The sequence below is a fragment of the Phyllopteryx taeniolatus genome, chromosome 20 (assembly GCF_024500385.1).
Source record: "Phyllopteryx taeniolatus isolate TA_2022b chromosome 20, UOR_Ptae_1.2, whole genome shotgun sequence".
Lineage (NCBI taxonomy): Eukaryota > Metazoa > Chordata > Actinopteri > Syngnathiformes > Syngnathidae > Phyllopteryx > Phyllopteryx taeniolatus.
This window is the reverse complement of record NC_084521.1, coordinates 4,365,001-4,380,164: the sequence shown is the minus strand read 5'-3', so window position 1 is coordinate 4,380,164 and position 15,164 is coordinate 4,365,001. Positions and strand designations below refer to the sequence as shown.

The 15,164-nt window shown below is 42.5% G+C and overlaps 2 protein-coding genes across 13 annotated transcripts in view; both read right to left on the bottom strand.

The window, feature by feature from the left end:
- Positions 1–15,164, bottom strand: part of cacnb2a (calcium channel, voltage-dependent, beta 2a) — a 48,811-nt gene that overhangs the window by 5,922 nt on the left and 27,725 nt on the right. For 7 of the 11 annotated variants that reach the window (XM_061758142.1, XM_061758144.1, XM_061758146.1 and 4 more), the window contains 5 exons: positions 7,489–7,608; positions 2,317–2,439; positions 2,106–2,242; positions 1,103–1,179; positions 899–1,032 (listed from right to left, as the gene is read on the bottom strand). In XM_061758142.1, the coding sequence (XP_061614126.1) occupies positions 899–1,032; positions 1,103–1,179; positions 2,106–2,242; positions 2,317–2,439; positions 7,489–7,608 (591 nt within the window). Of the gene's footprint in view, positions 1–740; positions 761–898; positions 1,033–1,102; positions 1,180–2,105; positions 2,243–2,316; positions 2,440–7,245; positions 7,458–7,488; positions 7,609–10,234; positions 10,812–15,164 lie in introns of those variants that run through there. The other 4 variants (XM_061758145.1, XM_061758151.1, XM_061758149.1 and 1 more) reach the window with 4 other exon arrangements.
- Positions 7,489–15,164, bottom strand: part of LOC133470145 (zinc transporter ZIP12-like) — a 44,827-nt gene continuing 37,151 nt past the window's right edge. For both annotated transcript variants that reach the window (XM_061758154.1, XM_061758155.1), the window contains exon 14: positions 7,489–7,608. The gene's annotated coding sequence lies outside the window, so the exon portion shown is untranslated. The remainder of the gene's footprint in view (positions 7,609–15,164) is intronic.

Sequence of the window (15,164 nt, the reverse complement as noted above, 5' to 3'; positions counted from 1 at the left end):
ACAGCACTAGAGCATTCTGGACCATGAAATGAGAGCAGTAATAGACATTATTGGGACATACCACTTGAATTCATCAATGATCTCATTTCATGGCGTGAATGCAATTGTACAATTTGACCAGAAATCAGTGAACGAGAGAAAACAAAAAAAAAAACAAAAAAAAAAAAAAGTGTGAAACCTCAGTGTGTGTGTAACATCATATTAAAATCTGAAGGTTATATTTCTACATGTATATTTGGGAATAGGCAAGTATTTTGGTTAGGGTACCCTCCTGTATCTGTGCTTGAGAAGGGCACAGAACGGTCACACTCGACATAGGAACCAGATTTTAGTTCTCAAACATGGCCGAGTGTGGGCACTCGGCCATGTTTCTGTACTACTAGCAGACTTTAGTTATCAAATGTGCGAAAGTGCGGTACAAATTGATAAGGGTCTGTGCACCCTAAGTGAAAAACAAAATGTCAAATGGTGTTCTGTTTAATAATTGACTGTTTTTAATTGTGCCTTGATGCTAATTACCTTGCTGTTGAAATGTGCTATAAACCTGCCTTGCCATGTGCTTTAAATAAATACATAAAGAAAAAAGCTGGGGGGTTTTTTCAGCCACCTAACCATGACACGCTGTTTACACTGAGCTTTCACTACAGCAGGTTAGTAGTTCACTGTCAAGCACGACACCAGGGACTGGCGTGTGAGCAGAAAGAGGAAGGAGGCCGAGTCAGTAGGCAGGCACAACTTACCGACTTCTGCTTCTGCTTGGCTGCGGTGAGCAGAGAGAGAAAAAGTTAAGAAGCAGAAGAAGAAATGTGCGTGCTCACGGTGCTCGGCAGAAGACGAGAAGATGCGGCATTCGCTGAGCGGAGGAAATCAAAAGAGGAAGGGTCGCGGTCCAGTTTACCTTCTTAAAAAAGGGCATTCGTTTCTCTTTTGCTAAGGGGGACGTGACAGTGTTTGCGCCGGATCGAGGGGAGCGCAGGATGACCGGTGGCTCATTGTCATCTGGTTCTAAGCCTGTGGCGTCTATGTCAATGGCTGTCGACGGTGGTTAAGAATTACTGGGAGAATAAAACGTAATGTCAGTGGGACGATGCACGACACTTACCAGAGGAAGGAGGAGTAGACCTCCGGGAGTTAGAAACCACTTCACCTAAACTCGAGGAAGAGTTTGCTCCCAGTTTGCTGAAACAATATGGAAATGACGTTGGGTAAAATAAAAGGCTTGAGGGACGCATCTATGTCCAACAAACACAGACATTTTTACAGATTTTTTTGAAAAATCTAATTGTATTATATTTTATTTTGTTCAGCAAAACATAATTTCATGACATTTTTTTCACAATCCAACTGTGCTTGAGCACAGCGCGGCGCACTCGCACTAGTCAAACGAGCCGGGCTTTAACGATCAAATGTGCCCAAACTCGGTAAGAATTCAAGTAAATATTTGAGGGATGTATTTTTTTTTTTTTTTTTTGAGAGAGAGATTCAATTGATTTTATTATTTCTTATTTAGATGAGTTTGATTTTTTTATTTGATTATATTTGAATTGTACTTATTTCATTAATTATGCACATGCATGAGCAATTTTTCTCTTGTTCTTAACTTTGTCCTCTCTGCTAACCGCAGCCTCTTCACAAACTGAACTTTAATTATCAACTGATTGGACCCCCTTGGATTACCAATCATACAGTGCTTAAGCAGTTTTGCTTTTAAATGCGATTTTTAATTGTACTGCATTATTGTATCTAAAAGTGTCATTTTTTGTTTTGTGTATTTGTATTGACTCAACTGTGCATGCGCTTGTGCATGAGCAACCCTACAGTGCTCACACTAGTTAAATGAGACAGATGCTAGTTATCAAATGTGCCCAAGCGCAGTATAAATTCAAATCAACACTTGACAATTGAGTCTTTGGCCATGTCCAACAAACACAGGCATTATTTAAATTTTAGAATTACAAATGCGTGATATAATTTAAACTTAATTTTAATTATTCATGTGTGCTGGTGCATGAGCAATCTTGGGACTTCATTTAAAAAAAAAAAAAAAAAAAAAAAAGGTGGACAGTAGGTGTGACCACGGGGGACGGTTGGTGTTTTGTTTTTACCTGGAATGGAACTTGCCGTGTTTGGCTCTCTGCTCTTGGAGGACTCGAGTATTTTCCAGCTTCACCGGACTGGGAATGAAACCGATCTCGCAGCCTTCCTTCACCAAACGCCCTATCCACCAGTCATTGTTGAATTTCTTCAACAAAGTAACACAAAGAACTTCAGCGGTCTGCTTCACTGGGAAAGGTTACATCACGATCAGGTTCTCACCTCTTTGACGTGGAGGAAGTCTTTAGCCTCGAAGGCCAGCGCCATGCCGGGTACGGGGACATCGTCCTCGTGACTGGGGCTGTAGTTGACGTTTGTGCGCACGGCAAACGCAACTGGTTTTGTCTGCCGGGAGAGCAAATTAACCGTTGAAAGCGTCGGAAAATCAGTTGCTTGTCCTGCACGTCCTACAAAGTTACATCACGGCACAGAGCGACCACACTAGTCAAACGAACCAGACTACCCATCAAACGTGACCGTGTGCCGTACGTATGGATCGGCTGCTCATGCGTGCATGAATAATCCTACCGTGTCTGAACACCGCACGGAGCACTCACACTAGTCAAAGAAACCACACTTTAGGCATCAGAAATGCTGTGCGATTTCAATGTGCATATGTCCGTCTGTCTGCCTGTCCTGCTTCTTCACTGGGTTACGTGTAAAAGTCAAAGGCTTAATAAATGCCTCGTCTTCTGTTACGTGCTCTCAATTAGATTAAAATGGGCTGGGATGATGTCACCTCATCAACTCTAATGACAATATTTACCTGTAGTTCAAAGATGGCAAGTGGAGTCAGATGAGGAGGGAAATTAAATCAAGAAGAGCTTTAAATCAGATTTTCTTTTCGCATATAGAAGAAATGCATAATCTGGGTCGCCTAAATTTCAGTGGATCTTGGAATGCTGCCGATATCATTGCGAGGAGTAATGCAGCATTCCAGAAACCTAGAAAGTTGGAAAATTCTGACCTCTGATGAAGGAAAAGTGCATTTGAATACTGCTCAGAAGTCAAGAGTTTCTTCTCGTGACCCAGACTTCAGGTCAACGTTGTGCAGTTACTCACCTGCACATCTCTGAAAGAGTCAGCTTTATTGGCTAAATGACATAAGGTCAACTGGGCTGTTCTCCTTCGCAGAAAAAGAAAGCTTACCGAGTACAAGTAACTCATACATTTGGTAAATCCCCAAATTGTTTGAGGGTGCAAAGGACATGATTGGAAAGTAACTTTTTAAAACAAGCCACAGTCAGTTTTGTGAAATGAATTTACAAATACCAACCTTACCCCAACAAATAGCTAATGCACACACTCATAACAATATCAACAGGAACAAATGCAAGCAAAGAGCAACGTTTAGCCTGATTTTCTACAACTAGAGTAGTGTAGTTTAAAACATCACTGCAATGAATTTTGGGAACCAAAATTGCTTTTAGCTGACTACAATGCCAGGAGCATCAGTGTGAGGAACTGTGCCAATGTTTAATACAGGAAATCGCCTGTTCACACGTCTGCATTGGCTGTTGTTCAATTGACTCTAGCATATATACATTTACACATTACACAATTTGATCCACACTTGGTTTAAAGTTTGTGAGAGTTGTGAAACCATTAAAACATTTTTTTTCATAATGATTTTATAATGGGCTCTCCATCTCGCTGATTGTCATCTATCGTGGGTGGGTCTGGAGTGAGGATTCACTGTAATAAATTTGCAAAATACTCCCTGGATGCAAAACCATGGCTTGTGTGTCATTGAGAAGATCATCATTCTGTGCATTGCCAGGACAGAGTGTCTTCGGTCACATGACTACAAGTCAATGTATTGTGGGGGGGGGGGGGTTCCCAGTATGTGTTCCTGACTTAACATCTTAAAAGGTATGTTCATGCGGGATATCAAAAATGTTGCACTCCAACCCGCCACCCAAATGTATCTCCTCATCTCCCCATTGCTGCTTACGCAACACCAGCGCTCATTCGGGATGCCATATTGACTGCAGCAGGTGGAGGGAGAGGGACGGTGTAGGAGGGGTGTTGAGGGGGCGAGTGTGAGACATAGCAGGGAGAGAAAGAAAGGTGAAGATTAAATTGAAAAGAACGCATGGAAACCACAGCTGCTGGACCCATTTGACCGCTGTTGCTAACCAAAAAAGCAGGACCTACCGAGACAGTCTCTTTGCAGTACACTGTGACATGTGGACACGTCACAATGTTGTATGTGTTCATATTTATGTTCTGGGATAGCTGAAGATGTAAATAATGAACATTTACAAATGAAGATCTCCTCGTTGTACAGTAATAAAGACTGAGCCCTGTCACGAATAGGGAAAAACCTAGCCTAATTGACGTCCCCCTAAAAATGTTTAAAATAGCCTGTAATGATTTTGGAAATGCAGTAGATGGGACTAAGACTCTCCCAAACTTCCACTAACAACCCAGGCAAAACTTAGCTCTACCCCGACATACAAAGCTCGTCTCTCAGTCGAGATCTATCACTTCAACATATTTCCTTGAGACCAATTGATCTTTAAAGGCTTACAGTTTTAAACATGCTAACTCCCATAAACAACAAACAAGACCATTGAGATGAAACTCGAGGACTGCTAGTACTGTGCAAGTTACATGTCAAAAACAACAACACCTCTATTGTACATGAAGTGTACAAGTAATTTGCGTGGGCGACAAATGATACCGCGGCGTCTTTTGTTTGCATTCATTGTTCTTGCGAGCAGAAGCGTCACCGACGGCTGGATGGTTTTCAGTCCGCCACGATGCACAGCGCTTGCTGCAATGGCGCTACAATCGATACGTTCCACGGTTGAGTAATGTTCACGCCAAAGCTTTTAGCACCATTCGTTCCAACTGTACAACTTGTTTTGCTGTAGAAGGTCTTTGTCATTGATGTTAAGACGTTTACGTCTTCAATTAACGATGTTTATCGACACAGAAGATTTTGAAATCCCATAACCTGACTAAATCTTTAAATATAAAGATATTGACAAATGGAATATATTAGCAATAGCTTAGTTTTATATTACATAATGTCACGTTTCAGGGTGCTTGTGGTGGCAGGAAAAAGAAGAGAGGTAGAAAACCACGTCCACATGCGTGCTGGGGTGCCACAAAAAAGCGTGTCGTTGAGTCGAGCTGCAACTTTTTAAGACCGGGTGTACTGCACCTTTTTGTTCATACATGGACCCAAAAAAAAAAAAAAAAAAAGACCAAAAATTACCTAATATTACCTAGTGAGTCAGCTGACAAAAGCTATAGTTGTGTGCGTGTGTGTAGAGAGGGGGGATAAAAGATGGTTTACCGTTTTGTAAGACGTTAGCATGTGTTAGCGTATCTCATCCGACAAACAATCATCAACAATCTTTGCCATTGAACATGTCAAGGTTCATTTAATGGATTTTTACTGTTTCCATTCATTCCAATGGGAAAGAAAACTCTCGAGTCAAGGCCCATGAAAGGCCACATACAGTAGAGAGCAAAAAATACACCAAGCATAAAATTGTATCAAAAGCAGTCTTAGCAGCGGGAAGCCTCTGACCTCGGCCGACTGGCTATCCAGAAGCCCCCCTGAAGGACCCCCGATCAGCGAGAGTCGCTCATCTTTTACAACAAATCCGTCCCGCCGCGGGTCATCTGTGATGGGTTAATAAAAAAAGCAGTGTCTTTTTTAAATTCGATGTGTAAATTTGTATGAGAGGGTGGACAATGGAAAGTAAGGAGGAGACTCTTAACTTTTATTTCAGTCACGCTGTGAGTGTTTGTTTACAGGCTGCTATAATTATTAGATAATTGTGACCCAGAGCACACAAAGTACAGCTTATGATAGTGGGGCTGCGCATGTCCCAAACAATTCCATCGATTCCATTTTGGTACCGATCCGGGAAAAAAAAAAAAACTGACTTTTCCTGTGCAACGCTTTCATTAATTTCCTCAGCCAATTCTAATGGCAGCGGCACAGTGGACGACTGGTTAGCACGTCTACCTCACAGTTCTGAAGACCGGGGTTCAAATCCCGGCCCCGCCTGTGTGGAGTTTGCATGTTCTCCCCGTGGCTGGGTGGGTTTTTTCCAGGTAGTCCAGTTTCCCAAAAACATGCGTGGTAGGTTGATTGAAGACTCTAAATTGGCTGTAGGTGTGAAGGTGAGTGAGAGTGTTTATAGGTGCCCGGCAATTGGCTGGTGACCAGTTCAGGGTGTACCCCGCCTCTCGCCCCAAGAGGCTCCAGCACGCCCGCGACCCGAGTGAGGATAAGCGGTAAAGAAAATGGAAATGGGTAGATTCTAATGGCAAAATTCTGGCATAGGCAGGTGGCGGGTAGTTATTAAGATGTGCAAATTGATGCAGATCCAAATGGAATATTTTGGCCCGAGTAAAGGTCTGCACTGCACCAAAAATATAACTATAATTTGTGACAGTTTCAACGATGAGGTGTGAATTGAAACACCAGACACTCACATGGAGTTGAACAACTGAAAGCAACTGTCGCAGTCCAAAATGGTGGGATAAAGTCAACCTGGCAGTTTTATGTCTTGGGAGGTAGAGTCAGCAATGGCGTGGTGCCATCGTGTAAGGGTGGGATATGCGTGTGAAGTTAACACCAGACATTCACTTCTCTCGCCCTTTTGTGCTGAAAGCTGTGCTTGAAAATTGAGAAACAGTCAAAACAACACATTTCCATCTTCGGATGTAGGATCGGAGCGGCAACAAAGGCAAGATGCTGCCTGTATGTAAGGTTATTCTGCAATGCTGGGAGCTTGGGGCGAGGTTCAAAGATACTCTCTTCTACCCCACTGTTGTGTTGAAAGCTGTTGTCGCAACGGGGGTCCAGATTGACCGCTTCTGAGGTAGTATCAGAGCTGTAACAAGAGAAGGGACCATGCCCGTCCGTCTAAGGTGTATTCCATAATGCTGGGACAGGTGTGTGAATTTTAACACCGGACACTCACTTCCCCGTTGTGTCGAAAGCAATTGTCACTGTCCAGAATGAGGGAACAAAGTGGACCCAGCACATTTCCGCCTTTGGAGGTAGTATCAGAGCTGGGATGCCAACTGTGCGTAAGGGTAGTTCCTTAATGTGAGGGTACAAGGGGTGTAACACCAGACTAACATCACTGCCCTATTGTGTTGAAAGCACTTGTCACTGACCGGAATGGGTAGGGACAAAGTTGACCTGGCAATTCTTCTGCTTTCAGACGTCGTGTCACAGCTGGGACACCTCCTGTGAGTAAGGATAGATCCGAAATGCCAGGACAGAGGTGTGAATTTGAACCCCCGACACTCCCTTTGTATGAGGAGTTACTGCACGAAAAAAGCCTGATGTGTGTTGCAAGGTTCCTGGGGTAGCGTTTTGGGTAGGACTGGTGCTCTCAGGCGTGCCAGGCGGCGTACCTTAGCCTTGTCAAGCTGAGCCTGAGCCTGCCTCTCTGCCTCTCTGCGCACTGCCTCCTTGTCCTCCTCCAGAGACACATCAGAGTCTGATGGACGGCTGGTGTAGGAATCGGCCGAACCCTGTGGACGCACACAACAGACCTTTTTTAATTCATTCTCCAGATAAGCACATTTGTTTTGCTTTTAAAAAGCTCAGTCTTTTCCGAGGATACTCAGAGTCGTAATCGTAATAATAATTTGTTTTCTTAAATGCCCAATCATGAACCACGTGCTCCAAAAAGCTGCACCTCAAGAGCACTTTTACTAACTCTTTCACTGCCATTGACGTCTTTTTAAGTCTGGGAGGGCTGGCAGTGAATGATGAAATAAAAAAACATATATATAAAATGAAACAGATAAAAAAATGAAATAAAAAAAACAGAAAAATACAAAAAGACAGTCTATACAATTAAGAAAAAAAATAAAGCACTTGAAATAGAGTGAAAAGGCCATTTACTACACAAAGATTTAATCACATTAATCAAATAAACTAATAAAGCATTTTTAAAAGCTGCTGCCTGTACAAAATGTAAAGAAATAATTTAAAACAAAATAGAAAAGGCACCTGAAAAATAATTAAAAATATGCTACTTAAAAATACAAATACAGTATGAATAAATTAAGATTAAAAAACTAATCAAGTGAAATAAGAGTAAAGAAAATGAGTGGAAATGGAAATGTTTTATTTGTTAATCAAAGCATAAATAAGTAGATAAAGCAGACAGTAAAAAAAAAAAAAAAAAAAAAAAAAAAAAGCTGCCTCCATATACAATTAACAAGAAAATGACAAATCACTATAAAAGTGGAGATAGAGAAGCGGTCTGTACAAAGATATTTTAAAATAAATATATTAAGATGAATAAATTTTAAATACAATAAAGCACCTGAAAGAGTAAAAAGCTGCCTATATAAAAACAAAAAAAGTAAAACAAAAAATAAAGTCCCTGAAAAAGAGTGAATAACGTAAATTAAATAAGGTACAAATCAAAACAAATGAATTAACTAAAAAATAAAAATCAATGAGTAAATTACTGTGCTTTTATTTTCGTAATATGGTTTCCATGTTCCAGTGAATATGATATCATACTTGAACAAAGCATGTTAATGCTACTTAAAACAACATGGTTGACAGCCCAAGAGCAATAATATTAATTCAAATACAAAGCCATCGCCACACATCAATATCAGCAAGACATACATGTAAATGAGTAGACGGGTGTTTTAGGTACGAGGCGCGGAGGCTCATCTGTACCTGTACACAACTTTTCATTCATCTCACTGCACCACCACAACACACAGCCGTCTGAGTTAAAAATAGCTTCCCTTGCTCACGCCGCTTCATTACCATTACCCAGCCGTCGCATGCACATCACGGTGGATCGCGCCTTCGTCTACATTACCTGATTTAGGGGTTGACGGCGCTGTGGTGATTGGGCAAGGATCACGGCATTTGTGCAAAAATCTTCCCAGACTTTGTTATGCCGCATTGAGAAACTCATTATACGAACCGGAATGTCAACATGCTGCTGAGTTTCAAGTGTTATGAGACCCATGGATTAGTGCAGAGTACGTCCCATGTATTTTCAAGTGACACACAACAGATGTGTTGACATTCAATGAAAACCTCAAACAGGCCACATGCACATACGTAAACAACTCTGTAAGTGTCAACATAGTGCAGCCACAATAATAAGTGAACGGACGCCTGAAAACCCTTCATAATGATCTTCAAAGTTTGAGATCATGCTCAACCCTTATTTGGCTGCGTAGGCAAGCTTTGCAATTTAGCGTCTCCCAGCTGTTTGGGATACCTGCTTCAGATTGGGGCTCATTTGGGAAAATTCACTTGGAGTTTGTCAAAGTACCAAACCGAACCAGAATTTCGCATTGGCAGATGTACGATTAATGTAGGATTTTGGGAATTCCGATCTGAGGTCACACATTTTAGGCATATCCTGGGAGCGCAAAAAAATTTGCATCACTTGTACCAAGCATCCATTTTCTAAAGCGGTTGTCTCCATTAGTGTCTCGCTTGAGCGTCTCCAAGTTGATTTAGGGTGAGAGTTAGGCTACACCCTGGACAGGACAGAAGTCAAATCACAGACAACCATTCACACACACACATTCACACGTATGGGCAATTCAGTCTTCAAAGAACTTAATATATTTTTGGAATATGTGAGGAGGCCACAATACCCAAAGAAAGTGCAAAACTGAGTTTGTTTGGGACATGCGCAAAAAGTGAGGCAGACAGGCCAACCACTATACAATTGTGCTGCAGGCACATGTAAACAAACAAACATTCACACGCACATTCACACCTATGGACAATTCAGAGTCTTAACTGAACCTAATATGCATCTTTTTGGAAATGTTGGTACAGTAGAAGCCGGGGTATCAGGAGGAAATGCAAAACTTTGCACACAAAGGCCTGAGCCAAGATTTAAACCTAGCAACTCCCAACTTTGAGACAGATTGGCTAACCAACCACGCTACCGTCACTTGGACCATGTGTTGTAAATCTACCCTTAAAAGACTTAGACGCAACCAGTTCGCCACCCAAGTTTGGATGAACATTTTGTGAAATCAGGTAAACATTATGGGGGCGTGATAACTTATCACTGGCACCACATCCCGGAGGCTTCACACACACAGAAACCAGCAGGAGCATGCACGATGGTAAACAACTTTCAGGAGGTCTGCTTACGTAGACATCGGAGCTCTTGACGCGACCTCCCTTGGCTCTTTTCAGCAGGCGGATCCAGGTGGCCTTCATCAGCCACGCTGGTCATTCAGTGTCCTGAGCCACTAGTAGTGCTACACTTTGAGTACACACTTGAACCCGTACCGCCGTGGTCAACTTTGCACCTCCACTGCACTGGCTACAGGTAGAAACAACGCTTGCGCTACATGAACAGTTGCTCCCTTTGAACACCTCACTTGGGAATGCAGCTTTCATTTCGGGTTTGCCGCAGCTCCGGCGAGCTCCGCCGCTTGATGAGGAATCCACAGGAGCCGCCTGCCCCGCGCATAATCTCTCTCGGTCTCCTCAGACGGCTGCAGCAGGTGCCGACTCCCAGGATGAATCAGGTGGCAGCGATGTGCCGCATCCCCCCATCTTGCGCTGCGTGTTCTCCTCTTCCTCCTTCTCCTCCTCCTCCTCTTCTTCTGTTGCTACTTCACATGCAAACAACTGAACTGTCCCGACTCTCCTCCTTGGCGCTAATGAAGCCTCGCAGGTGCCGCCACCCTGACGCAAGCTCTGGCTCTCTGCGTTTGTCACAAGCTCGCTTGTGCTATTTCAGTGATTCTGCCTCTCTGTCTCTGTCCACCCCTCCTCCTCCATCTCCGTCACTCCCCACATTTTTTCCCCTCAGTTACCCCCTAACAGTGCATCCATCTGCTCGCATTGCGGGGCTCTGGCTGGGCTGCACAACAACGCCTCGTGCACACACACCTTCCCGTGTGGCACTCACTACAATAAGTACGTCCACATTGACATGCTTTTACATTGGTGTGTGTAGTAACATGATTGCTTAATGGCATCGACAAGGTCAGAAACACCCCCAACTACTGGAGTAAGGGTCTTGATTTTTGCACTGGTGAAGCTGTACTGGTCGCTTTGCTCCGTGTTGTGTTTATTTTTTGGTTCAGTAAAAATATTTTCGTGTATCTTTCGTAAACGTGCTCCAATTCGAACAGTCCCATTTTTCAGAAAGTGGTACCCTTCAGTATGCTTGTGTGGGGCGGGGCTAGACATATTGCTGTCCGCTGATTGGTTGGCAAAAAACTGAATAATAATAATAAGAGTAATTTATTGAGTGTGGATACAGGTGAACCTCAATTTAAATGGACCCAGAAGAAACAGACTTCAGATTTAACGGACAGAAAATAGTGTCTGGTTGGAACTCAAAACGCCCCTTTGTAGCGGGCAAAGTACGTTAGTTCCAGAATTGGCCGTGGTTATTTACTGGCGCAATCAACAGAGAGAGACTCGTAACAACAACTTTCTCCTACCAGCACGCCATTATGACCCCTCCCAAGCACCAGCGACCACGGCACATTCACGCCAGTATTAGACAATCACAGCAATATTTCAAGGTAAGCTTAGGTTAAGGTTAAGTTTTTTTACACATTTATTTACAATAATTTTGTACTGTAGGTACTGTGTGTTTTAAGGCCACGAAAAATAGTGCTTCAAATTAACGGACAATGCTGTACAAAAACAAACAAACAAAAACCGTGAGCCTTTGTTTCTTTGCCTGTTTGAAGAGCTCAGCATACCGATGAGAACATTTTTAACATGATCCCTATTTACCCGTATAACTTCCAAGTCTTATCCAAACTCTGTCTACTCCATAATTGACTTTTCGGTCCCTGTAGTAGCTTTACACTTGCACATTCCCTCCATTTTAGAGAAGTTCAATTTTTTACTGTTGAGACTGGAATGATGGCAACGTTTAAAAAGACGTCCACTTTGAGATCCATTTTAAGGTTTTGTTGTGTGAACAAGCAACCATTTGTGTGACCAAATTTCGATTGTTGTAAGAAGAGATCATTTTTTAAGATGTTACCGCTAGCTGCAGTAATCCCGGTGAAGATGAAAAAACATCTTTATTTAAAACTGTAAGGTGCCTTGCAAAGCCACAGAGATTCATACCGGGCCATTGCAAAGCCACACAGGACAAATGAGCATAATTAGCACGTTAATTAAACCATTCCTATCTCCATTTAGGAGCAGACAAAGTTAGATTTGGCTGAGAGAGGTTACTAAAAATGTAACCACCGCTGCGCTGATGACGCATGTTGCTCCTGCTGACTGGTCGCAGGGTTACGAGAGTTCGGAGGTCAACCGGTGTGGGAGAGCTGGCTGCCGGAGTGCACATTTTTATTTTATTTTATTTATTTTACACGAGCAGTGTTTATTCCCCGAGGAGCCCTAACCGTACATCAAAGGCTAATCAGCTGCGATTATCGCGACCGATCAACATGCCATTTTCACTCGGAGACGTCGAAACGAGACATCTAACATGAAAGCAAAAGCTGGAGGGTAGCGATGAGAGATTCGCTGATTAGGACCAATTAATCTATAGAGGAAGTCATTGAGGATGTACAATAAAGGTGGTCCCGTTCTTGAAGAAACACCATGATTTAAAAATGTAATAGATATTCCGACTATTCATCTGTTTTCGCTAGCACTGATCTTCATTAGGGTCACAGGTAATTATTAGCCTATCCCAGCAGATTGTGGGTGCAACTCAATCGCAGGGCAAATATAGACAACCATTTACATTCACACATCTGGACAATTTAATGAACCCAAGATTAATGTATTTGGAAGTGGGACGAAGCCGGATTACTGTTTTGACTGTTTTCTTTTATGCCATTAAATTAAAAGTAATGTTGTTATCTTTAATTTAACTTAGACTTATTAGACTTGTCAATAAACACCTACCAGTACATACAATCTATATATATATATATACACACACACACACACACACACACACACACACGAGTCATGGCCAGTCAATGAAGGAGTACATTTTTAGACAGGACGAAAGAAACAAAAAAATAACAGACAGCAATTGACTGACAAATGAGTACCAATCCATTGTGTTGCTACCTGGTTGGATATCTAGCCAGCTATTTGAAGAACACAACAGCTTGGAATGCACTACCTGATCCTGAGTAGATGTCAAGTACATCCTGTGTTTGAGCTCCGCAAGGCAGTACACAGATGCTGTTTAGATGCTGCAAGGTTGGAGGGCTGGTGCCCCGGGTAAGGCAACCAGTGCCAAGACTTGAGACACAACGAGCCCAGGGCCAGCTCGCTCAGTTGACCTCCCCATCTAGTCCCACACCCACAGTGACAGCACTAATGAGCATCGAGAAACATTATTACACTGCTTTGATTCCTAAGTTCACCGTTCAGATGGATGGTTCTCTGAAGCCACTCAGGGACTTTTTCCAACCTTCCATCAAAGACAACAACCTGGTTCTTATGTCACTAAGATCAGGTTGCGTACCAACTCCAATTAGGGCATAATGCTGCCGCTAGCCTTTTGTCTAGATGTCCAATGTCCCCAAATAGTGGAACGTACTTCCATTTGAGCTAGGAGCTGCCTTTTCTATTGACAATTTCAAAAAGCAGTTACAAACATTTTGTTGACTAGCACTTGTGAGTCATCTCTGTTAAAAGGTGCTATATTTAAAAACAAAACAAAAAATGGATTACCTACAATTGTGCAAAGAGGGGTTGGGGGGGGATTGGGCTCAAATGAACCAGGAACATTGGTCTCTCTGTATCGCAATTATTGATCCAGCCTTTCAAATGGCGGTCCTTTCAAGAAGACCACTGAATGAAATCAACACGCCGCAGTGACTCGCCGATCGGTCCATTAGTGTACAACAAATTACGTGGCTTGTGAATCAATGAACCAGGGTCAGATCTACACGATCTGAAAGCTTCTAGGGTCAGTTTTAGAGCATCTAAATAATCAACATACTATTAAGTGGTGCAGTCATGTAGAAAATATAGGTGGAGTTGTCTTGAGTTATTGACATGGACCTTGTCTGTTTTGATAGTCTTGAATGTATTGTCTTCTCTCTCTACAATGACTCAAGTGGCCAAATGTCCATCTTCACCTTTTTCCATTCAAGCTATATCCCATCATAAGCGCTGATTTCTTTCATCTCCCACAGGGATTTTCCAGTGCCTTTAAGCTCTCTGGCTTCTATGCCTTCACCACCCAAGAGGGAGGCGGAGAGGATTGCATTTTCTAGAAAGTGACCTTCAACACTACTGGCTTCCTTCTCAGTGTGGAGAAAATGATATTTATATCTAGAAAATACAGTATCTTAAAATACTTTGTTGTATTTGGACCAAGAAAAGCTTCTTTTCCACTGCTAAAGCGGGGATTTTGTTGTTGTTGTTGTTCTGTATAGCGGCGCAGAATGAGGGAGGACGAAGTCGAATCAGGAATCGTCCACCTTTGGTTGTAGTATCAGATCCGCAATAGAGACTTGCTTCTCCTGCCCTGTCGTTAAAAGCAATCGTTCGTCTCCAACGTCATCACTAGGGATGAGCTTGATAATCAATTATCTTTCATTGAGTAATTGTGTGGAATTAGTTTTCGATTAATTGGGTCTTAAAGCTATTGTGGCAAAATGGAGCGCACCAGCAGTGGCGCTGTTGATTCAGTAATCTATGGGAAGTTGAACTACGTCCATGCAGTTATCAAACCAATATTAAACAATATGGCTAATTCAGTTAAAAAACATTGATTAAGTAGCAGGTAATGTCACCAAATAATCAATCAAAGAAACGTGGTCACAAAACTCTGATTTACAATTTGGATGATTCCACTCACACCTGTCTGTTTTGCAGCAGGAATTAAACTCACTAGACATTTTGGGGGAAAACTGTCGCTAGAAGGGTCGAAAAAGTCATTAACTCGGCAACGCCGATGGTGATTTTGTAAACTAGCTCCTCTCTGTTCGCAGCCGTGCTGTTAGTGCATGCAGTGCACTTTAGCGAGGCTGCGTTGAACTACGGAAACCGCAAAACAGTTTTTCAGATAAAACCTTTTCCACTTAAAAAAAACACTTCATCGCCTGTTCCTCATGTAAAGCCA